The sequence below is a fragment of the Pholcus phalangioides genome, unplaced genomic scaffold (genome assembly GCF_987345545.1).
Source record: "Pholcus phalangioides strain wild (caught in Gottingen) unplaced genomic scaffold, Ppha-v1.0 ptg000030l_1, whole genome shotgun sequence".
Taxonomy (NCBI): Eukaryota; Metazoa; Arthropoda; class Arachnida; order Araneae; family Pholcidae; genus Pholcus; species Pholcus phalangioides.
The window spans coordinates 5,638,029-5,661,164 of record NW_028301620.1 but is presented as its reverse complement, the minus strand read 5'-3'; the positions used below and the strand labels follow the sequence as shown (position 1 = coordinate 5,661,164).

At 36.6% G+C, this 23,136-nt stretch overlaps 2 protein-coding genes across 3 annotated transcripts in view; one reads left to right on the top strand and one right to left on the bottom strand.

Moving 5' to 3' along the window:
* Positions 1-842: 842 nt before the first annotated feature.
* Cyfip (Cytoplasmic FMR1-interacting protein Sra-1) lies at positions 843-10,399 on the bottom strand. Its single transcript, XM_089252585.1, has one exon. The coding sequence runs from the start codon at positions 10,236-10,238 to the stop codon at positions 6,432-6,434; it is 3,807 nt and encodes a 1,268-aa protein (XP_089108711.1). The 5' UTR covers positions 10,239-10,399; the 3' UTR covers positions 843-6,431.
* Positions 10,400-10,858: 459 nt separating this feature from the next.
* Positions 10,859-23,136, top strand: part of LOC149067475 (uncharacterized) — a 103,459-nt gene continuing 91,181 nt past the window's right edge. The window contains exons 1-5 of one of the 2 annotated variants that reach the window (XM_089252587.1): positions 10,859-10,981; positions 13,888-14,001; positions 15,905-16,066; positions 17,793-17,830; positions 21,739-21,836. In XM_089252587.1, coding sequence (XP_089108713.1) covers positions 10,956-10,981; positions 13,888-14,001; positions 15,905-16,066; positions 17,793-17,830; positions 21,739-21,836 — 438 coding nt within the window. In that variant the 5' untranslated portion in view covers positions 10,859-10,955. The remainder of the gene's footprint in view (positions 10,982-13,887; positions 14,002-15,904; positions 16,067-17,792; positions 17,831-21,738; positions 21,837-23,136) is intronic. The other variant, XM_089252588.1, reaches the window with a different exon arrangement.

Below are 23,136 nucleotides of genomic sequence, written 5' to 3'. Positions count from 1 at the left end.
TTTCATTATACAAGGGAAAATATTATTTGGCTGTGAAAAAAGAGAGAGGGGTGACCCTTAAGAGGGGTTTTACTGTACATTTGATTGACCACTCCCTGACAGTCTTAAATTCAAGGGTGCCAAACTGCTTCATTCGTCTAATTTTTTATGAAAAGGTCAAATTTTACTCTATTAACCAAACGTATTTAAGTTTAATCACACATGGGATTACCAGATTTACCAACTGAAAAAATCATTAAAACTGGTTCTTAACAGGGGATGTGAAGTGGAAAATTTTTTACAATAATTATGTGGAATGAATAATTCATATTCAGAGAGGGTGCAAGAATGTGATTTGAACCTCACTGGGTGTTTGAGGCCCGGGATTACACTATAAAAGTTTGATCAAAATTATTTTATACAACTTGAAAATAACCAATACGCTTATTGGTTGCATTATTCAAAGGTTTATCAAACGACTTCAACAGACTTGCCAACACACAAGGAAAGATTAGTCATGCAAAAACTCAAAGCACCTTTGATATGTCAAACTGTATTATCTTATTCCGCCTTGAATACACTGCACAGAATTCATATGGGTCAAGGAAAACCTCAAATTGTCAATTTTATTGCTGGCATAGCATGTATTTGTTATAAAATTCTGGAAAAACACTTGGGGGGGGGGGGGTCATCCGATAATTTTTTATAAAATATCTTCCAAGTTCTGATACAAAGAAATTAGGATTGCAGGAATGCTTTTGGTAATGTTCCATCTCTCACAGACTATTTTATCAGATCTGAAGAATACATTCCGATGTTATTTGTCTCAAATTACTGGCTCAGTCGAAAATTGTCACAAGACATCAAGAAAACGATTTTATTTCATCAATATTGTAGAACAATATGTATAATATACACTTGGAAAAAGCAACAGAAACAAATTTGTTCGTTTAATATGCCTAAACTATTTGGTTTCGTTGAGGTGGCTACACGTTAACTGCCAGCTTGACAAGCATGCATGTTCAATCTTTTTGTACAAACATGATTGATTAACTGCCTGTACAAGAATTTCGCACAACCGTTTTGATTGTACAATCAGAATGAATTTGGATTGTGCAGGCAAATGGGAAGTGTGTACGTTTTCACACTTCAGCAAGCCATTAAAGAGTATTTTTTATTATCATTCATCTTCTTCACACAAGGGTAAATGTAGCCAAAGCGAGAACACATCATTGCCATTAGCTCCAAATATACTAGTGCCTGTGTCTTGTGGTTGAGAAGTTGTTCATGCTCTGGTATTAAAAAAAAAAATTCATGCTTGTCAAACTTAGTTACGTGTGTAGCCATCTTTATGCAGACTTCAAGCCTATAGGAATGAAATGAAAATACATTACAGGCCTATATATAGATTCTACAACATGGATGCACACACTTCAGCTTGCGGTCAAATTTTGCTTGATTTCTTTTGTGGTTGTACAAATATGAATAGAAAATACCAATGCTACCTAAATTAATCATCTCTTTTAATCAGTGTAGATGGCTTTTCACTGTCATTGTCACAAATTTGAGTACTCCTAAAAGCTATCACAGTATCACCACCTCTTCTACTTGCAGCAACAAGCCCATCTGGAAATGGCTATGCCGCATGTTTGGTGCATAATTCATTACAGTGGAGGCAGCTAGAATGATATCCAGTTGCATCAAGGGTAAAACAGCTGATTTGAGAAACCTTAATGAAAGGCCAATCTTTGGAATATGTTTCACAAATGGCATTCATGCACTGCGGGAATCAATCTAAGGTTGTTAGAAAGAAACAACCGACCAAAACAACGATCACAGTCCTGGCAGATCATCCTGCAATGATTTGCAGCCAGCTACCTCTTACAGAGGTGGAAAGAAAAGAAATAATGAACCAGCAACAAGTCAGTTATTCATAACTGATGCTGAAGGTTAGCTGTGATTGTTAAACATTTCTCACTTAGCATCAAATCATCAGCTACAATAATGGTGACCAGAACATTGTACTGCAGCAGATTGAGCCTTTTACAAATAGGCCTGCATCCTAGCCACAGCTTATTAGATAAGTAGTACAAATGTAACGGCTCTTTAATCAACAGATATTACAGTCAGACCCGCTTATAATGAACAGATATTACTAATTTTCACATACGGTTTTTCCATGTTCTGTGAATTTTCAGGAATCTCATCTAAATCTTATCAGTAAATTTACTTTTCTATAATGTGAAGGTACAACTGATAATGATCCATTTCTTTCCTTGAAAGACATTCTTGTTGGGAGTTTTTGAGTACTGTAAAATCCTTTTTGTACTTTTTTTCTCCTTTTCTAGTTATATGTATATTAGGGTGGGTCAAAAAAAATTGTATTCACATTTTTCAAGAGGCACAGCGATAAAAAACACTAAATGGTCTCAAAATAACGTGATTTTTTTTTTTACATTCTGATTAGTGTAACTGCCTCCGGATTGATATTGATTTTTTCAAGGTAGGTTTCAGTTAAATTTTCAACCAATTACGTTACTTTCTACAAACAGACAATTCGTCATATAGTTGTGAGGGATGGGGAGAGTCTAGGAAGACCTTACACGTGCTCATGCGACGCCCATGTTACTCAGTATAACTTCGGCTGAAATAAGGCGAGGTTGTGTTGAGCTCGCTTGTGCCATTTTCATCATGGATCATACTCGTTCAAAGTGGAAATGTCTGTTATTTCGTGATTCAAGTGACATTAAATTGCAATATATTACCAACCTAGTTATGAAGTTCTATGAGTGGAACTGTCATAAGATAAAACGTGATAATGAACTGAAAGAGCCCACGTATAAAGAACTAGAGGACATTGTCGGAGCAAAAATTAAAGAAATATGATCTACAGCGTCTATTTCTTCTATCCAACATAAACGAGTGAAAGCGATGTTAAATGCCCATCGTGTATGAAATACAAAAATCTTTTAAAATCACACCCTAAAATACAGAAGAAGCAATTCGCTGTAAATTATTGATTGACATTTATTTCATCCTGCCAGTGTAAGAACATCGAAGAGTGCATTTGCCCCAAATACAAAATGTACCTGTCAAAGAGAGAAAAAAAAGCTTCCTAATCAACCAACCAAAATTCTACAAATAACTGCTTTATATTTCGACAGACGGAAGGATAAAACTTTAATTATATATATCAGAAAAATGTATAGACAGAGCATTCTTGAAGAGAATATATTCCACAGATAATGGGGGGAACCATTGTTGAAGCACACCAGCTTCTGGCACATCTGAATGCATAGAACAAGCAATTTTCGATATCTTGGAATCATAAATATCTATGGAGTCTAGTGGCAGTTGAGTGTGACGTGGAACTAATGTGAACGTTGGTAAATATGGAGGTGTCATACATCTGCTTGAAAAAAAGGTTAGATAAGCCATTGTGGTGGATGAACGAATTACCCTTCCGACACGTGTTTCTACATATTGACGTCAGCACATCGGGACCCAAAACATTTTCAGGGAGTTATCGGCAAAGATATGAAAAAACCCAGTATTTTGTTTCTAGTTATTTCAACAGAATTACCCAAGTTTTCTATTTAAAATATTAGCACAGACCAAACATATTTGTACAGAATTGTCTCAGCAGTTTCAAAAGGCCTAAGGATTTAGCAAACAAATCGCCAGGGGGGGCGGTAGCCCAGGTCGATAAGATACTCGCCTAAAAATCAAAGAATGTTTAGGGGTGTCACGAGTTTGATACCCGGTTCGTCAGAAAACTTTCCTGACACAAGTACAGCAAAAATAGTGACAAGACCACAGAAAAAGATTGCTACCGCAGGGAGTCCTCCATCGAGGAGTTAACCCTCGATGAGTATAAAAAAACATGCCTGCCATTCGGAATCTGCAATAAATTGTAGGTCCCAGTCTAATTAGCCATCATGTGCAGAAAAATTATCAACAAATCGTCAGGCAAAATGTCTCATGCCCTATAGCTAACTCGTGCTAATTGAATTCTGCATTTGTATGTTTTGATGGAATCTCCTCCTGAAAATTTAATAATTCTAGCAACGTATGTTGTCAAGTTTTACGCTCCAACTTGGTTTGCTATGAAAACTCACCCTTCCTGTAAAGATGATGAAACACAGCACCTGTTCAAGCTCATCGCTGCAACTAGGTATTTGCCCGCAGAACTGAAAGGCAAAATATATCCCGTACTTCGCACACTCTGAAAATTCTTGATCGCAATGCTGACCGACTCCGAACAGCACATCCGTGAACCAGCAGCCCGCCGCATTCAGAAAAATAGACTCCGACTGTTTCAACTTCCTACTGTAAAATTTGATGTATCATCTTACATCAATCTCATTGACTGGCAGAAGCAGAATAGCTCTGATCCACTGCCATACTCTCTTTTACCTCGGCTGTGACCTATTGGTTAGAAATTCTTTGGAATATGGATCGGGTCGCTGTTTAGGTTAGTGTCTCGAAATGCTTTGTCAAAATTCAGTAGTAAGGATTTTTGCGCTATTTGAAATATGATAATAATATAAATGCCACTTTTTAACCTTTTTCTCAGGACCTTCATTTCAACTTTTGCTGGGGGGGGGGGGGGGCGTCGTCAAAGAGCATGTACTAAAGGTGTGCATATATATATATTTGTATATATATATACACCATTTGCAGTGTATTTTCAAAAGCCAGGGGAGAGGCCCTAAATGACGGGCCTGCTTCTTCTTGTAATAAATAAATATTACTCATGCGATTTGTTTTATAGACGCACATTGAAAATTTATTTTAAAACCTTACTTTGACAAATCATCAAAAAAGTTTTTTTTTTTTCAAAATATGCATTCTTCAAAGTCAATCCGGAGGCAGATGATGATAACCCATTCTTAAAAAAAATTTATATGTGAGCTATAGGTATCATTTGGCACCCTTTTCATGCTGTGCCGGATAGAAATTTAAAAAAAAAAAAATTTACATGGAACGGTGACCCACCCTAATGTATATATAAATCCTATTTTTCTTGCCGAGAACCTTATCAGGAATAAAATATGAGGCAATTTATCAGCAAGAATCTAATCTTCAAACAGTGGGAAAGCTGATGGGCCAAAAAACCCCATTACTTAACATCTTTAAAAAGGCTTGATATAGTTGGTTGAAAAACAAATGGGAAAGAAAAGTGGGATATGAAAGAAATTTAAAATGTATAGAAGTTTGCTATCTATGATTTCGCAGAGGAGGAATTGAAAAGAAAATGTTTGGGTGATGAACAGAAAATCCACAAGAATAAATTTGGAAAAGAAGTTCATACTGGTGTGATATCATTTTTTAAATGATTCGAAAAAAATGGAAGAAAAATGTTTCGCTCACCGGACCCTTGGAGAAGGCACCACTATTTTGCATGCTTATTAGGCAAAAATGATTTTAATGCAAAATGTTGAATATTCAGATATCAAAGAGGGAAAAAGACAGTTGACAATTTTTTTGACATATTCAATTACATAAAAATTTCAATTAAATTTTTTTAGTTCTCTTTTCAGAAGCATTTTATTTACTTATTCTAAGAACACTGAAATTATTAAGTGTGTATCATGCATTTAAATTATATTTCACTTTACTTAAACGCATAATTTTTCAAGCCGGTATAAATATAACACTGTTTTTTCTGACTTCCTTATAAACAGGTCCAACTGTATTACATCAGATAAGGAATTCTCAATTTTTTTTTAGTTTCGTACAGCACCCTTGGAAATTTTAAAATATCTCTGTGCCTCGATCGCAAGGCAGTACATTGGATACCTTTTAGACTCTTGCATTAGATTTCATGCCTCATACTTCAAAGAATAATTTTAAAATTCATTTGCACACTGGAATTGCTGCACCCATGCACTACACAACATGACATTATCATTGACTTTATAACTTTTACACAAAAATATGCACACATTAACAGTAGAAAAACATTTTTAAAAAACTGATAGACAACTTACTGAAATGAAAGATATTAAGTTTTCTACTATAGAAATGATAAACGTAAAGTAATACATATCTTTCCTCACATGCCAGAAGCACGAATGTGCAAATTTTCACTTTTTTGGGTTCATCAGCTGGTTGGATCTTTTTTGTATTGTCAGGAACACTCAAATGTTTAACTCCTATTGGATTGAGGTTACAAAGCATTTTAGGGGAAATAACACTCATAGAGTAAACATTTAAATCATTTCTCATGTTTTGAAAATTTGCACATTCATGCTTCTGGCATGATGGAGACGATGTATCTTATTCTACACATGGAACTGAAATCATGGAGTATTACTAAGAAACGGTAAACTGCACAGATGATTAAATTCTTAATATATATATATATATATAGTTATACAATTCCTACAAGCACTTACAAATATCTTATTTCCCATTTATTCAATTTGTACTCTCTTGTTGTGCATTGTTTACTTTGCCATCCCGTCAGGTCTCATGTAAATAGTCGTAGTGCCAAGAGGACCGGCTGATGCAGCAATAGACTGATGCACCGGTGGCTGGAAACAACGCACATGCTCCACTGGCAAGTTATCGGAATCGCTGGATTTCAGATAATTGTTCAATACTGCAAATATCTGGCTGTTTAGAACTTGGAATCTTCTTATTCTGTCCACCATTCTTTTCAGTGGAATTCCTTTCACGACCTCATCCTTGCAATCTATTCGCTGCACTCGTAAGATGTGATAGCAAAAATCAAGAGCTTCGAACCTTCTCTGCTGCCCCAACAACACAATCATTGCACATCCTGCCCAGTTCAGTCCCTCACCAAACAGCTGTTCAACCGTGAATTCGTTTTCACCCACGGGTATGCAATAAACAAACTGCAGGGCACTCCACAATCGATGAAATTCATTGCACTCGTCAACGTTCATGACACCATTTATCGGGGGTGTGCCGCTCCAAAGCGGGTCATCTAAAAACGATTTTATCCGAGCCAGGATAATCTGGAATATGGACAACCCACAACAAAGTCTCTCTTTAGTTAAAAGGTCACCCTCTCTTGCGATGGCTGCTTGTTTGCCAGTACCTAAGCGTTCGACATTCTGCACAACTTGCAGTGGGGCATATTTGGCTTCGAGTCTCTTCAATTTTGTCTCTGGCTTCTCCCCATCTTTGCAGTAGGGACGGGGCAGAATATTTTGAAATGGAGTGGCTTGCAACAAATCGCAAACTTCTTCTTGGGACAGGCTCTGCTCTATTAACAAGCAAAACAGGATAGCATTACCGACTTCTCTGAAACATTGAAACATTTCAGTTTTCACATCAGAATACTGAACAACATCGGTCAGCTGCGCTTGGTAATAATGCAGAACCCCGGGGGACCCGTATTCGTACAATGGAAGCTTGCAGAGTTTCGGCATGACATTCATCAATGTTGTGGTGTATTGCAAGAGAGTTCCTTGGATGAGGCTTTTCACGATTTTCAACAGCTCCTCCATGACAACAGCAATTCCTTGATATCCGAGAAGACAGCAAATCGCACTGAAATGTGGCGCACCAACAAACCCACTGTACATGCCATATATGCTACTATTTGCCACATTCAGTGCTTTTGTTCCCCAGAAATAATGAGGATGGGCAGCGGGCGGCTTATCTCTGGCAACTGGCTGTGTAAATGTGATGTCTTTGACCTTTACGAACCGATTGGTAGCTGCATTATAACAATAATTAGGAAGAAAATCAAAATTCAGTTCCCAGAAAACATGGAGGCAGATACGCCCGTAAGGTGCGAGAACATTATGATTTGCCTCTCTGAACATAGCATCAAAATCATCTAATGTTATGTACTTGCTCAACAATTTATGTGCTAGTTTGTTAACACCAATAAGACCTTGGAGTTCCACGACCCCTGTCAAATCACCAGCTTCGAATCTACTGATCGCTAAATCCAATGACTTCTGCAGGGCAGCATTGACACGTTGAGCAACCAAACGATTCAGATCTATTGAACGCCCGAGAAGTTGCACATGCCTCTGTTTCAAGAGTGTTTCATATCTATTGGCTGGTGGGTAGTTGAAGCATGTCCCATATGAGGCGCACTCAGCTCTAAAACGTTTGTCCAAGAGTATGCTGCCAGCCAATTGTTTGTAGTAAGCAAAAACCTGATCGCTCAACTTATACACGAACTGATCGAAACACAGATTGACCTCCGCTTCAACTTCGTCATATAGAAACTGCTTCTTGAACCTTGTCAATGCATAATACGCGCTGTCGTTATACAGATCCAGTGGATACAAAACACATTCCATCATGGACGAATCCTTGGTTTTGAGGATGTGATCAGTCAGAATCCAAGGCAGAGACATCTCGATGGGAAATTGAATGCGCTTACCCATAGTCATTTCCAAATAGAATTCCCTGTACCACAGCTGTGAAAGGTCACAGCATTCTTGAAGTGTCTGGCTAAAGTTCAGCAGATAATTCCAGTAGAACGACGCTTTGTGAAAAGCATCAATTGCCATCAAGCTTGGACCATCTATGTCTTTCCTCAAGGTTCTTTTGCCGCCACTCTTTTCAGCTACGAGGGACTCCAGCATCGTTCGCACCATATACAACTGGGTACTGGAAGGTCCAACATTTCTGCGAGGAACTTTCAAATCAAACCCATTCTCCGGATCTTTTTTCCCTTTTAAAGCTGGATCTTCGAGCGGTTCGGTTCCCCGCATCCAGTCAGCGCAGGTCTCGCGGACAGACATAATAATGCTCCGTATGAGATCTTTCTTGCTCTTCACAGCTTTCCTCAGAGGCTCCCGCAATTGAATCTGGACGAACTCTTGGAGTTCAGAGTATACATGTCTTCGTATGGCGTCTGTGAAAACAGTCTCCATGCGACTCATCAAAACCTGTAATCCTTTAATCATTGCTATCACCTCTATTAATCCGAATTTCTCCTCATCACTGTAATTATACCTTGTAGCTCTCTCATACTCTTCCGCCTGCTGAGGACATTCTTTATTCTGATGATGGTCAGTCGGATGCATCAGTTTCCATGAATACAACTCGGTGACATGAGTGCTCCAATCGGATAATAGCTGTAAGCCTCTGAGAGCTAACTCAGTGAGTTCCTTGTTCTCGTTATCTGTTCTTGGTGTTTCTTTCACCGTAGTAGTAACTTCATTGTTATGACGAGCCAGTTCACTGATGTAGCGAACGTACTCATCCCTTATTGTGGGTAAATACTGAAGCAAATCAGACTGAGGGCTGGGCGATGAAGAACTTGCCAAAGGCCACCTGGACTGATCATAATGCGGACTACGTTTTATATAGTTGAAAGGAGCAACTTGCATGTCGCCAAAGAGTGGCACCATCTCTAGCTGTTTGAACACTTTATCGATTTTTGCGATGTTGATTCTTTTCTTCTGATCCATTCGGTTGATATTGCATATGTCGCCGTCAATCAGAAACAGGCCAAAACCCATGACCTTCACCAACATGTGCTTCTCGCTAGGGAGCATGTACATTTTCGCTTCATACATTTGGACACCTATATTCACCACATCAGCCAAGAGTTCTTCGTACCCAGGGATCTTCTCGAGAGCTTCCTTGAGGGTATCCCTAATCTTATTCTGCGTAGCTAAGAACATAGATAGATTCTGCGACTCTTGCAAAGCTTGGGAATCTGCCATGACTTTAAGGAACTGGGCGGCACGTCTATAAGTAGCGTAATCGTTCTTCACACTGGATTTCATATTCTTCAACTCATCCAATACAGCGAACATGTTGATGAACTTCCCTAGAGTCAGCAGATAAGCCTCCGACACAAAATCTTTCCTCTTCTCCGCATGACAAAGCCTCTTGACTTCTGCGCTGAACCTCTCGATGGCCCTCCGTTGGAAATACATGAAATTAAGAAGTTTGTTAACCTCCGGCGCCAACACCTCCACCGTCTTTTCGTATATGTCAACTCGATTCGGTTGCTCATTGGATTTCGGCTGAGGAATAGCCCTCGAACAGCACCTCCAGGTGAACAGCATCACGGCGTGCTCTTCGCCTTCGACCAGCATCTCGTTGAGTTCCGAGTGGACCGTCGCTTCCTCGATGTATTTGGCGACGCCAGTCACGAAGGCATTGCGATCCTCGAAGTTCGTGTCAAAATTGGCGTGGTAGACGATGCTGCATGGCTGCGCTTCGATGCACGGTTGTTGATCAGGTAACGGAAGTTCATCCAATACATCGACGTTTGACAGAGCGTCCGCTAAGGTAACTTTCTCCGCCATTATTAATCTAATCAAAATCACCACGCAAATCAAATGACAAAAATAAATAATTCTCACGTAAACATGAACGGAATCGAAACGAATTAAATCGGGGACGAACGGAACCGAAAAATTACGAGAGCCCAGCCCCAGGAAGCTCAAGAGCCGGACTCCATCTTGAATTTTTGATAGATATGATTAATAAATAACAAAAACAAAAACCCATTACAACACAAGTCGTTGTAGTTGTTGTTGACAAAACTATTTATTTTTATGACCATATTTTCCAGGACAGAATTTTTTTTTTCCATAAGTGTTCGGTTTACTTATTATTTTAGTGAAAAGGCTCATTCTGTGAAAAATTTTATTAAAGGTTACTGTGAAATTTTAAAATTGTGCATTTTTTTCAAACGTAAGTTGAGTATCAATGAAATGTCCTTTTTTTAAATATGGTCTTAAAAAATTTTCAATGATTATTTTTTTCGATAATGATGAGTTTAAATAAATTATTTACAATTCAAAAATTATTGTATTCTTCAAAAGTTCATTTACATTGATTTTATCATTATTTTAATATAACCAGAAATAGACGAATACGAATATTATAATTTTTTTTGTTTTCTCTGAGTGGAAATGGGCTGAATTGGCGCCAACAAATATACTTCCATTATTTCAATCAATGAAAGTTCGCATAATAGCGAGTGACAGCATGAATTGATTCATTTAAATCCCGCGCAGATGACAGATTGCGTTTTGTTTACAACGTGAGTATTCTCATAACACGCAAAATGTTTTGAATATGTATAATAAATCGCATTTTTCGACCCTTTATTGCTATTGATTCTATAATTTTTGATTCATACACAAGATGAAATATGATGGTATAATATGGTTATATACACTGACTGCCGGACCCTTACGCCAAGATCTTTGCTTAGTTCTCAGATCAGGATTTTTCACTGCGAGCCTCCATTTCTTATTTAACTATTAATGTAAAAAAGGAAAAAAAATGACGGTGGGTGGGGATCCCAGGGCTAGCTTTGTCAACTTCCCCCATGGGGAAGATGAAACTGCACTTTGAAACATTTTTATTATTTGAGGTTTTTAGGCAAATATTTGTGTTTTGAGTAAACAACAAAAATTCATCAACGGTGGCACTGTGCACTCTTAAATTTTTTAATTATTTAAAATTTTTCAGTAAATTTTTGTATGTTGACTAAGTGCTATGTTTATGATAGTTCCCTCACAGCCTTTGTCAATTTTTTCAACTGTGCCAGCATTTTTATTTTATCATTTCATCGCACAGAAAGGACTATTTATGCAGGTCAAGTAATTAGTAGTTAAATAAGTTTTAAGACTGCATGTACAAATACTTTAAGATCTGTCCCACCGTGAAGCAACAAGTAGTGAATGATCATTGGATGATACAAGGCCGTGTGCATAATGCCTACGTAAAAGAAATAAAAGACTGGTACAGACCAGTTTCGGATCAGAAAAGGACCACCCCCATTAATAATAAGTGCTTATAATTTTAAAATATTTATAATAATTTACTTTTCTCATCGTGATAAATGATCATGATGCAACAACAATGATCATCGTGATATCACCACTCATCCAGCATCAGTCCAAGGTCGTTGATTGCAGTGTCATATCCAGAGATGCCCAACGAGTTGTTTACATTGGATTGACACACGGTATTGTGGTTGCTGTTGATGCATCATAAAGAAAAGAATCCCGAAGATATACAAGTTCTACATGTGTTCAACAATGATTGGCCACCTCTTCAGTGACCGCTGGTATATAAAGTAGTGATGAGATTGTCACATTGTTTGCTTGCATTCTTTCAACTCACCGCCTAATCACTTGTCAGGTTGATCTCCACTTGGTGAGTCAGCATCTTCGAGCTGTGGGCTAGCTCTACTTTTGCCATTGTTGCCGTCATGGGCCCCACAAGGGGTGGGCTGACAAGGTTCCAGCCCTGGGGCCAGGGTGATTTTAATCTTTTTTTTTTTTGTTTTTCATGCTATAAATTCATCATAAAGGGGTCCCGTGAAAGTCTGGTCGGGGGGCCTGTATAAGATCCCAGCCTAGGGGCCCTGCTTCAGTATGTGGGGGCCATGGTTGCCGCTTCTGTACATAAGGTCAAAGAGGATGGAAAGGAACAGTCAGCTTCATTCTGACGATCTCGGCGGATTTCCGGACCATAGCTTGGATAAACTATTCTTCAAATATTAGATGTGGCAAAAATTTGTATTGTCAAAATTTACAATTTGTAAATTCAAATCCGTAAATTTTGTTAAATTGAGATTAAACGATTTTGTTCATATTCTCAACTCTTGTGTTTGCTTGTGATACTCTCTCTTGATCTCTGGAATGTGATGTGGTCTGTCACACTTAATTCTATTCTTCTTAACCGCTAAATCACTTGATTATTTAACTACTGAAATGCATCATTCACATGCTCTGAATTTGCTTAAAATGTAGTTAACTACTAAATTACTTAACCTATGTGAGAGGCCTTAAGGCATACCCAAGGAAATAGGTGTTAAACTTATATCAGTTGTCTGTGGGTGGAGGTGCATTTTATATTTGTGTAGAATCTAGGAGTTGGGGTGGGGGGGTAGGACTGCTGCTGGGAAAAAAATTATTCTGCTGGAGCTAGTATGCATTTTTGGGATGGCCCCCCTCTTCTCATTATTTTGAACGGGGGGGGGGGGAAAGAGAAGTAAACTCTGCTCCTTTAAAAGTCTGTCAGACCATACGCGACCCAGGCTCTGTCCCTTATATCGAAGCTGTACCCTTAATAGTCTAGCACCCCGGGGCACCAGATCTCCCTCCCCCCCAATTTCTGAAGTGTTGGCAGTTTTGGACAATATGGTAAACAATCTGGTTTTTACTTTTGACTAATGCCCAAAACCATGCCAACCCTGATTTATATTTATTATCTTGTGATTTTTTTACATTTTTTTATTATGGTGTGAATCAGGGTTTAAGCTGGATAAAAAAAATTCCTTTTGCAAAAAAGCGAAATTGGTGGAAAAGCTTTAGCAAAATGTTACAATGCTAATGATTGATGGTTAGATGTCTACTCGTTTCATACCTCCTGTATGCAGTTTTGCGAAAGTGGCTACTACTTCTTTCGCATTCTACGATTTTCTTTTGCATTTTGCAAAAAATATTACTGTAGTTTAAAACCCGGGTGTGAATTCAGTTTTATTTAAGTTAAAAGTGAATCTTTTCTTGAAGACAATCAATTAACAACATTTCAGTACTAGTACTGACTACTAGGTCTGTTTACACAGGTTAAGTAATTGACTAAACTCCAAGACCAACTTCTTTAACATCTGTCCCAACATAAGTAACAAATAATGAATGGTCATTGGTTATAGTATGCTTCCATTCCCACTGGTGCACAAGTAAATTGGGTTATTAAGACAGTCTTGTGTAACTAATTTTTAGGAATTAATGGAAAAAAAACTTGATTAAGCTTGAGTTTTGACAACTTGAAGTGGTCAAAACTGGTATAGGCCAAAGGGGTTAAAAGCTAAAACTGATATAACCCTGTGTATCATTCATTTTTATAAACTTGTAAGTTTCAGTTTGAGTCTCATTTTTTTCACTTTTGTTAATAAAAAGTTGCTCTCTCTCTCTATTTTTCATTATTTAGATCCCGTGATTTGACAAAGAAAATAGAAAAAAAAATGAGTTTTCAAGAAATGTGGCACTCTCTTCCGAGTGCTGATAAAAAAGAGAGACTTCGTTTGTATGACAGAATATCCAAGTAAGACTTTTCTCTGTAAATTTTTATTCACTGGTTCTAACAAGATCTCTGCTATCTAGAATTTTATTAGACTATAAGCAAAAAAAATTTCAGAATTTTATCCTGCAAAATCATTACTATAATGATGAATAAAATATGAACATTACTATATTCATTACTATAATGAATAAATTGAATTCATTATTAAATATTATCATTACCGATGAATAGGGATACATTGATTTTGTATTTATACAACAAAGATGCGATAAATGCAAAATTTTTGCAAAATAGATGTAAAATTTACGGATTTTGGCAAATAAATACAAAATTTACATTTTTTGTTACTTAACCATGAAATAATATTCACAATAATTTCCAGTTGTGAAAGCAAACATTGTCATAATTTTGCTCAGTACTTGCACCTTAAATCCTATAACAGGCTTAGAAAGCCAATATTCTCTTACATAAACTAGATCATCTTGTTGCATGTGATTGTTTTGTAAAATATGTGACGAGTTTAGATAATCATCCTTCAGTTTTTAAAATGAAGTTTTCTAGCTCATTTTTACGAGTTCAGTTGATTTATTTTTCTGAGTTATGTTAGAAAATGATGGGGCTAATCAATGATCTTTAATGATCAAGCTATCTATTCACGCAAGTTTTGTGAAGTTAATAATAAATTAGGGATACTAATTTAGTCTTGGAATCTTTTGAGTGTCAAAGTTGAATGCATTTTTGAGAAAAGATGAAAGTTTCACAAAATGAGAATGATAAATTGAAGAGCATACAATATTATGCTTTAGACAGCAGCAGATAATTATTCAAATAAAATTGACTATACACAAAATTCAAAGCAACGAACAAAGCCTACCAGCATATAGCTATTTTGACCATCTGATGGCGCAACAGCATCAACATCGTTCTTTATACCCAAATTTATTACTGGAGCCCTTTTCCAAAAAATAATATTTTTTTAATGATGCAACACAGTATGGGAGAAACAAACATGTTTCATGATCACAGACAGCTACTTCTAATGGTAAACCAACAGACTTTTAGATATGTCATGCAGACTTCAAATAAGTGCACTGGAACCCTGCTAATCCAAACTAATTGGGTCTGGGACCTGTTCAGATTACGGGCACAGTAGCCCAGGTTGGTAAGATACTTAAAGTACGGAAGGATGTTTAGATGTGTTGCAAATTTCATGTGCGGTCGTCCTTGTCAGAAACTTTCCTCACACGGGTATAACAGAAATGGTGACACAACCACAGAGAAAGACGGCAGGAAGTCCCACATCTTGGGGTTAGCGCACCAACCTCTCGATAAGTATAATTAAAAAAAACAGACTGCCATTCGGAATCAGCAATAAATTGTAGGTCCCAGTCTAATTAGCCCTTGTGTGTAGAAAATGACAGTGGTGCGACAAAAATGATCAAATGATCTGTTCAGATTACCTGGGTTTGTCTTTTAAATGTGGTTTTTTAAAAAAGTAATAAAAGTGAGTACCTCTACAAGTGGGATAAGAGATACAGACCAGATAATTCCATTTTATAATGACCAAAACAAGTCTTATCAAGTTTTGTAAAAGATCTTTCACCCAACTTTTATAGTGTAATGGTCATTTAAATTTCAATATGTCCTGTATTTTGACTAAGCCTTCCTATGTTTCCAATATACTTGACCCCAAGAAATTAAAACCTATTGTTGCCTCTACAGATTGTTTTAAATTCAGTTTCCTTCTCAATACCATAGTTGAATGGAACAAGCTTCCCTCTACTAGTGTTAACTCTCCCATGATCTCTGATTTCTTGTCAAATGTTTCAAAGCATATGTGTAATCTACCATTTCCTCTTGTATAGGCCTTGGGCCAACAATATTGCATAAATAAATAAATAAATATTGATTTTACTTTTTTCAGATATCTTTCTGAAAAGACTCGGCAAACACCTTCACCAGAGTGCTATGAAAATGAGCCAAACAGTGTCACTCTATTAGAACAAGATCTAAAGTCTAGCAGCCCAGAAAAACAAATGGTCATTTTAAATGCTGCTGGGCAGTTGCTTATAAAAAATCATACTGGGTAATTTCTTTTTAAAATTTCTGAAAGTCACAGGGCATATGTCCCATAATCACATAAAGGTTACACAACCACTGTACGTTTAAATACCATTGTATATTTTTATATGCTATTAAAGTCAGTGTCTGTTAATTTAATTTTTTTTTTCACAATTAGTTGTCTGTTAATTTAAAGTTGTTTTTCAAAATTAGTAATTCAAAATTTCTATAAAAGGAATTTCCTAGGCCCTTCTCCCCTCCACATTCTTCAATCTACCAGTGTGTCCTCTTCCCCGAGATGCATTCTATGTATGCCTTTGGAGGCGAACATAATATATTTGTTCAATCACCGAGGACCAGAGTTGGCTGATTTTTGCCACTGTGGAAAAAAACATGGTAAAAACCACCCTGGCAAAAATAGTTTTTGCCACATTTTTGCCAGTGGCAAAAATTCATAGAATTAAAAAATTAGATTCATCTGTTTCAAACTTATTCTGTTTTGAAATAATTATAGTTTTTCACATAGGAATTTTTTATAACAAATATTGATGCTTATTTTATTGAGATAAAGCAAAAAATTTTGCCACAGGCAAAAATTCATAAAATTTAACAATATATTTATGTTTTGAATTCAATAAATAAATCTTTTTTTCCCCTTTTTTTGCCACCTGGCAAATATGAATAGAATAGAATTTAAAATTAGGATTTATGGCTTGAACTTTATAATTAAATAATAAGTTTTTTTAATTCAGAATGCTTTCTGGGTGATATGTATTTTATTTGGATAAAGCAAATATTTTTGTCACTGGCAATATATATTCATAGATTTAAATATTGGATTTATTTGTTTTTAATTCTATTAATAAATAATCAAATATTTTTGCCACCTGGCAAAAATTCGTGGAATTAAAAAATAGGATTTATTCGTTTTTAATTCTATAAATAAATAATCATAAAGTATTTTACTTATCAATTTTTTCTAGCAAATCTTTGGTGATGCATATTTTATTTTGATGAAGCAAACATTTTTGCCACTGGCAAAAATTCATAGGCTGGGGTTCCACTATAAAAGTTTGATAAAGGATCTTGTACCAAACATAAAAAAAAAAACAACCAATAAGCTTATTGGACGAATGTAACAGACATGTTTTATGGTTGTATTTTTCAAGTTTTATAAAAGGACTTTTATCAAACTTTTATAGTCTGATCCCGGCTATAGAATTAAAAAATTAGATTTATCTGTTTTGAATTCTATGAATAAGCAATAATAAAGTCTTTTACTTATGAACTTTTTGTAACATATCTGGATGTGTATGTGTGATGCATGTTTTGTTCAGATATGTTTTCATACATAAGTTTCACATGTTTTTTTAAGTTTTTATATAGAAAAGAATACTTTGTAATTTAAAAACTAAGCTTGGTATTTTTTGATTAAAAATAATAATTTTCGCCAATTTTTGTTTGGTTTTTTTCCACTGTCCCGACAAAAAACCCAACCGGCTGAGGACTATATGTGGCCTTTCTTATTTTCATAAATGTCAATCATTAGCCATAGCAATGATAAGAAAATTCAGTTTTTCTCTAAGTTATTCGTAAATCACTCTATTTGCAATAATTGGATATTCATTATCTTATCTGTTTTAAATTTCTTCAATAAAATCAAATTTAATCTGTATGTTACTGTATTACTGCATAGAACAAAAAATATGTGATTTATATGACTTATTTCGGTATAACATTTAACTTTATAGGTTATTCTCATCACCCCAGAAGAAGAAAATAATTTCAGGTAATTCTGCAATTTGTATTTAATTTCTATAAGGCTAATACTTTAATGCTCTCATTCTTGTGAGTGAGTTTTCAAATGATTTAAATTGCTGCCTCACAGTTTAGCAGTTAGCATACCAATGTCTAGTTTAGTGATGAAAAATATATTTGAGAGAATTTGAATATAAATTGATTTAAAAACTTTTGCATATGCAAAATATTGGAACACATATGAAATTAGATATGCAAAAAGTTATTAAAACCGTTCTCTCTCATTTGCAATGAAACTGTGGCAGTCTTCAAAGTATGTAACACATCCGCCACTTAATTTTTAAGCATAAAAATTCTCTAATTATAAAGAAATGTTTAAATATGTCTGTTCTTTCTTTACAAAATTTATAAAAAAAAATTCTTTTTTGTTTTTTGCCTTTCTCTTAAACAAGTTTGTCCATCATTGATCTAGTTGAAATATTGTCTGAGGCTTTCATGGCCAGCATTAAATGACTTGCAAATGGTTTCCGGGTTATTAGGCCATGATCTAGGAGATTTTCTTCCTGACGTTTCGCCCATATCTGTGGCAGGCATCATCTGAGGTTATTTGGACGTAAGTCTCCGCGGCAAGCGAGAAAGGCTTCGTACATCTACTGTCATTGACTTGTTCTCTATATGCACTTCTAAGACTTGATCGGCCGTAGAGGAACCGCATTGTGCAACGTCCCTTATGGGAGTTGCTTGCCCGGTTCTAAATATCCAGTAATTGTAGTGGCAAACGACAAGTGGAAAATTATAAAAAATAAACTTTCGCATGAAAATATTATTTATTAGGTTCGAATGTATAAGTTAGACATTGACAGAAAGATAGTCTCACCGGTTTATGGTCATCAATAGTCAATCTTCTATGCAGATCGGACATCCAACGTTGATAGTCACTTCAGCGTAGCGTATCCCCGTAAGTATCAGTGGAGGTCTCTCGGTTGAGAGCCAGATCGCTTTGATCAGCTCCGGGGGGCCTCTTGGTTGAGAGTCGGATCTATTCCAGCAGTGGCCTCTCGGTTGAGGGCCGGACCACCTCGATCAGCTCCAGGGGGCCTTTTGGTTGAGGGCTGGATCTCCAAGATGTTACTTACCGCACGTAGCCTTGACAAGGCCAACTACTACGTTACTTTCCGTCTATCATCAGCAATGAAGTATTTCGACTATGAAGATAAATTAATGCTTTCGATTCCTGACCTGCCGGGAAACAAATTCAGATACTATAAACTATTTCATTTTAAATAACTATTTGCTTATTTTCCCAGCCTAAGGCCAAATGATACGGTAGCAAGACGGAGAACCGTCCAACTAGAGGGCTTCAGTTGAATGAACAAAACAAGGGATGAGTGCAGTGTCAGAGGCAAAGAGAGAGGAATTTATACTCCCATTTCATAAAAATTTTGGGACCACATGTCCTCGCAAGGCCTTTTCGCCTCAACAAAAATATCTGATTTACATACTCATGCGTCACTAAATAATAAACATTTCAAATAAAATATTACATCGGAAATCATCTGGCAACATGACATAATCCGGAGAGCTGATCAGACTCTCCCGACTATGTAAACAATAACCAAACAAGACAAAAAGAAATGAAATGTTCCGACGGAGATCTGCAGCCCCCCCCCCCCCCCCCCGCTGCCGAAAATAAGTGAGTACAACTCTATGTTTTCCGTACAACGATTGTAATAACTTCTCCCGGGAGGTTCTTAAATAAAAATATTTTACCGGACAAACCCTTAAGTTTTGCCCAAACTATACATAATGTGAACCAGACCCCTCCACGAAAATAGCGACATCGTCGTCATGCGGGAAATTAATTTATATGGGACATCAGTAGCCCGACCTCTGGCCCGTTCTCGTTCGACAGCCGAAAGACCCCACCCGCCGACTGCCGAACTAAGCGAACATTCTGGCCCTTACCGGTTTGCCAGCGGGTCCTCAAGTGGTTTCCGGTAACTGAGAGGTCCCTGGGGTCTAAAATAAGAAGGAATTTCCCACATAACGACAAGATCACCATTAACGTAGAGGGATCGGATCCCAATACGTTACAATTGGTTGGCTTGTGTGGATGTATTGTGAGCTGATTGGCTGCAAGTGGTGTCTGGTGGCGATTGGCTGTCGAGGTCATTTTCTCTCTGGCATTCATTGGAAGCACATCTTGACTCTCTACGCTGCTGAAATACCGAGACCCAAGTGGGATGCACCTTCATCGTCTCCTCCTTTCAATTTATGTTGCGGTGATTGAATATTTTGATGGTTTCTCTATGAAGACGAGTATGGTAGTGCACCTCAGACGATATTACCTTGGTCTTTTCAAATTTAATTTTGTGGTCGGTTTCCCACATATGTTCTGCAACGCTGGAACTTTCGGTTTTACCCAGGTGGCAGCTTCTTTGGTGTTCCTTTATTCTTGTAGCAGTACTTCTTTTTGTTGTTCCTATGTATACTTTTCCACACGAGCATGGAATCCTGTAGACACCTGCCATGCACAGCGGGTCTCTCGGATCTTTTGCCAAGTGTAGTTGTAGTGATTGTGCTAAGTTTCTGGTCGGTTCAAAGCTAACGGTTATACGATAAAAGAGTTTCAAAGAGCCATACGACCTCGCCTGAGAAACAACAACAATAGTAACGAAGGAAATCGAGAACCCTGAGCTAAAGCCTATTTACCATACATCCGGAAGGTCACCAATCGAATCGGTAAAGTTTTGGAAAAGTTCAACATCAAGCCAATTTTCAAACCGACCAGAAACTTAGCACAATCACTACAACTACACTTGGCAAAAGATCCGAGAGACCCGCTGTGCATGGCAGGTGTCTACAGGATTCCATGCTCGTGTGGAAAAGTATACATAGGAACAACAAAAAGAAGTACTGCTACAAGAATAAAGGAACACCAAAGAAGCTGCCACCTGGGTAAAACCGAAAGTTCAGCGTTGCAGAACATATGTGGGAAACCGACCACAAAATTAAATTTGAAAAGACCAAGGTAATATCGTCTGAGGTGCACTACCATACTCGTCTTCATAGAGAAACCATCAAAATATTCAATCACCGCAACATAAATTGAAAGGAGGAGGCGATGAAGGTGCATCCCACTTGGGTCTCGGTATTTCAGCAGCGTAGAGAGTCAAGATGTGCTTCCAATGAATGCCAGAGAGAAAATGACCTCGACAGCCAATCGCCACCAGACACCACTTACAGCCAATCAGCTCACAATACATCCACACAAGCCAACCAATGCAGTTCTTCTGCAGCCGATCAAGTCTCAGAAGTGCATATAGAGAACAAGTCAATGACAGTAGATGTACGAAGCCTTTCTCGCTTGCCGCGGAGACTTGCGTCCAAATAACCTCAGGGGATGCCTGCCACAGAAGAAAATCTCCTAGACCATGGCCTAATAACCCGGGAACCATTTGCAAGTCATTGGTCTAGTTCATTAAGTCTGTGTCGGGTCAGTCTGATGATGGGCATCGATGCAAAGTCTTAGTCTAGTCAGTCTCTCAGGTTCATAAAATTACTACAGGATGAAAAACTTATCGTCAACTGAAACGTTTCAGATCGCAAAATTCTGATGTCTTGGTTCACATAATTCAAAGGAAGTCTGTCTTTTAAAGTGTTTTTTCCCCTTTTCCATGCATGAAAAAAGTGAAGTTTATATAGAATGGAATATGTTTTGACCCAGCACACTTTCATAAATCAAAAAATATTATTCAATGATAGAATGAGTAAACGTTCAAAAACAATAAACTGACACACAACATGCAAAATTAGGTTGACAGATCTGGTTAAAAGTAATATTACTGAAATGATATGAATATTTTTTAAGTGGTTGATAATAATCATGCAGTGCTTGTTCATCAATGGAATATATATTGTTTTTTGTAAATTTTCCAGCACTAGCAGCAGTCTTAAAGAATAAAAATCCGCAAGTGTGTAGCAAAGTGTTTTGGTGTCTAAGCCGTATCGATATTTCAGATACAGAACAGAAAAATGTAAGTTTGTGCTTCATTCATGCATGACTGTTGGTGTTATTTTATTTGTTTTATTATCCTTTATAATGAAATTCATTCATGCTTGTAGATTTCTGCACTTGTCATAAGTTCTAGAACAAATTATTGACAAATACTAAGGTATCACTCAAGGTTGTAGTGATTTAAATCAACTGATTTTTTTTTTTTAAATCACTGATTTAAATCACTTTTTTTCAAATATGAAAATTATCTGTTGTAATTGAATAAAATTATTTATGCAGCTCTAAAGATAGAGTGATTTAAATTTTCATTAAATTATTTTAAATATCAATTAATTTAAATATTATATTTTCAAATATTTTTATAATATTATAATATATATATATTAATATGTATATCAAATATCAGAGATACCATAGTCTTACCAATTTAGTTGATAAATGGTTACCTAAAACTTAAGTGACTTAGAAAATCAAAAATTGCATGGCGATGGATGGATATACATAATGAATAAATTCTGTGTGTCATCAAACGGTGTGGTAAAGCCATCCATGTTGATACTATTGACACATCCGGTTTATCACATGCTGGATTTAGCAAATGTAGTTTTTAGTTCAGTGAAGTCAACAGAAGAAAACTTCAAATGTAACATATCAAGTTTTGTTACAGACAAACTTTTTGTTACTGCAAATATGGTTTCTTCCAGAAAGACTGAATGAAAAGCTTGGCTTTTCAGGACTTACATATTGGTACATTTTAAACTTGTTAGCTGAAGATTTGGTTAAAACTGATGTTACAAATATATTTAGATGCTTCCACAATCATCTCTCAAAAGCATGGTATCATGTGTAAGGTAGAAGTGCATTGGTCTTCCTACAGAGGTATGATGGAATACTTATTGTGATTCTCTTGAATCTTATGTTAAAAATTTGTCAGTTGTTACCAAAGTTTATAAAAACCACAAATCTCAGATAGTAACATCTTTAGTGAAATCTTAAATATTGATTCAAAAAGAAATGTCAAGGACATGATTGCAAAATCTGAAACCAATAGCCAAAATTAATGATTTTGTACAAAGGAACACACACGACTGCTATATACCGGAATGTGTATTGGCATGGAAAAAGCTGCAATTGAAGATAAAAGAAGCATCAACATCAAACAATAAAAAGGTTTTGTCATCAGAGTATAAAAATATATATGAACAATCATTAACAGATGCACACCTTAATGCATTTATTCTAAGCTCATCAGTGTTAACTTCTAATCGGGAATTAATGTCACAAAAGAAGAGAGAAATAAGGGTCTTGAATTTATCAAA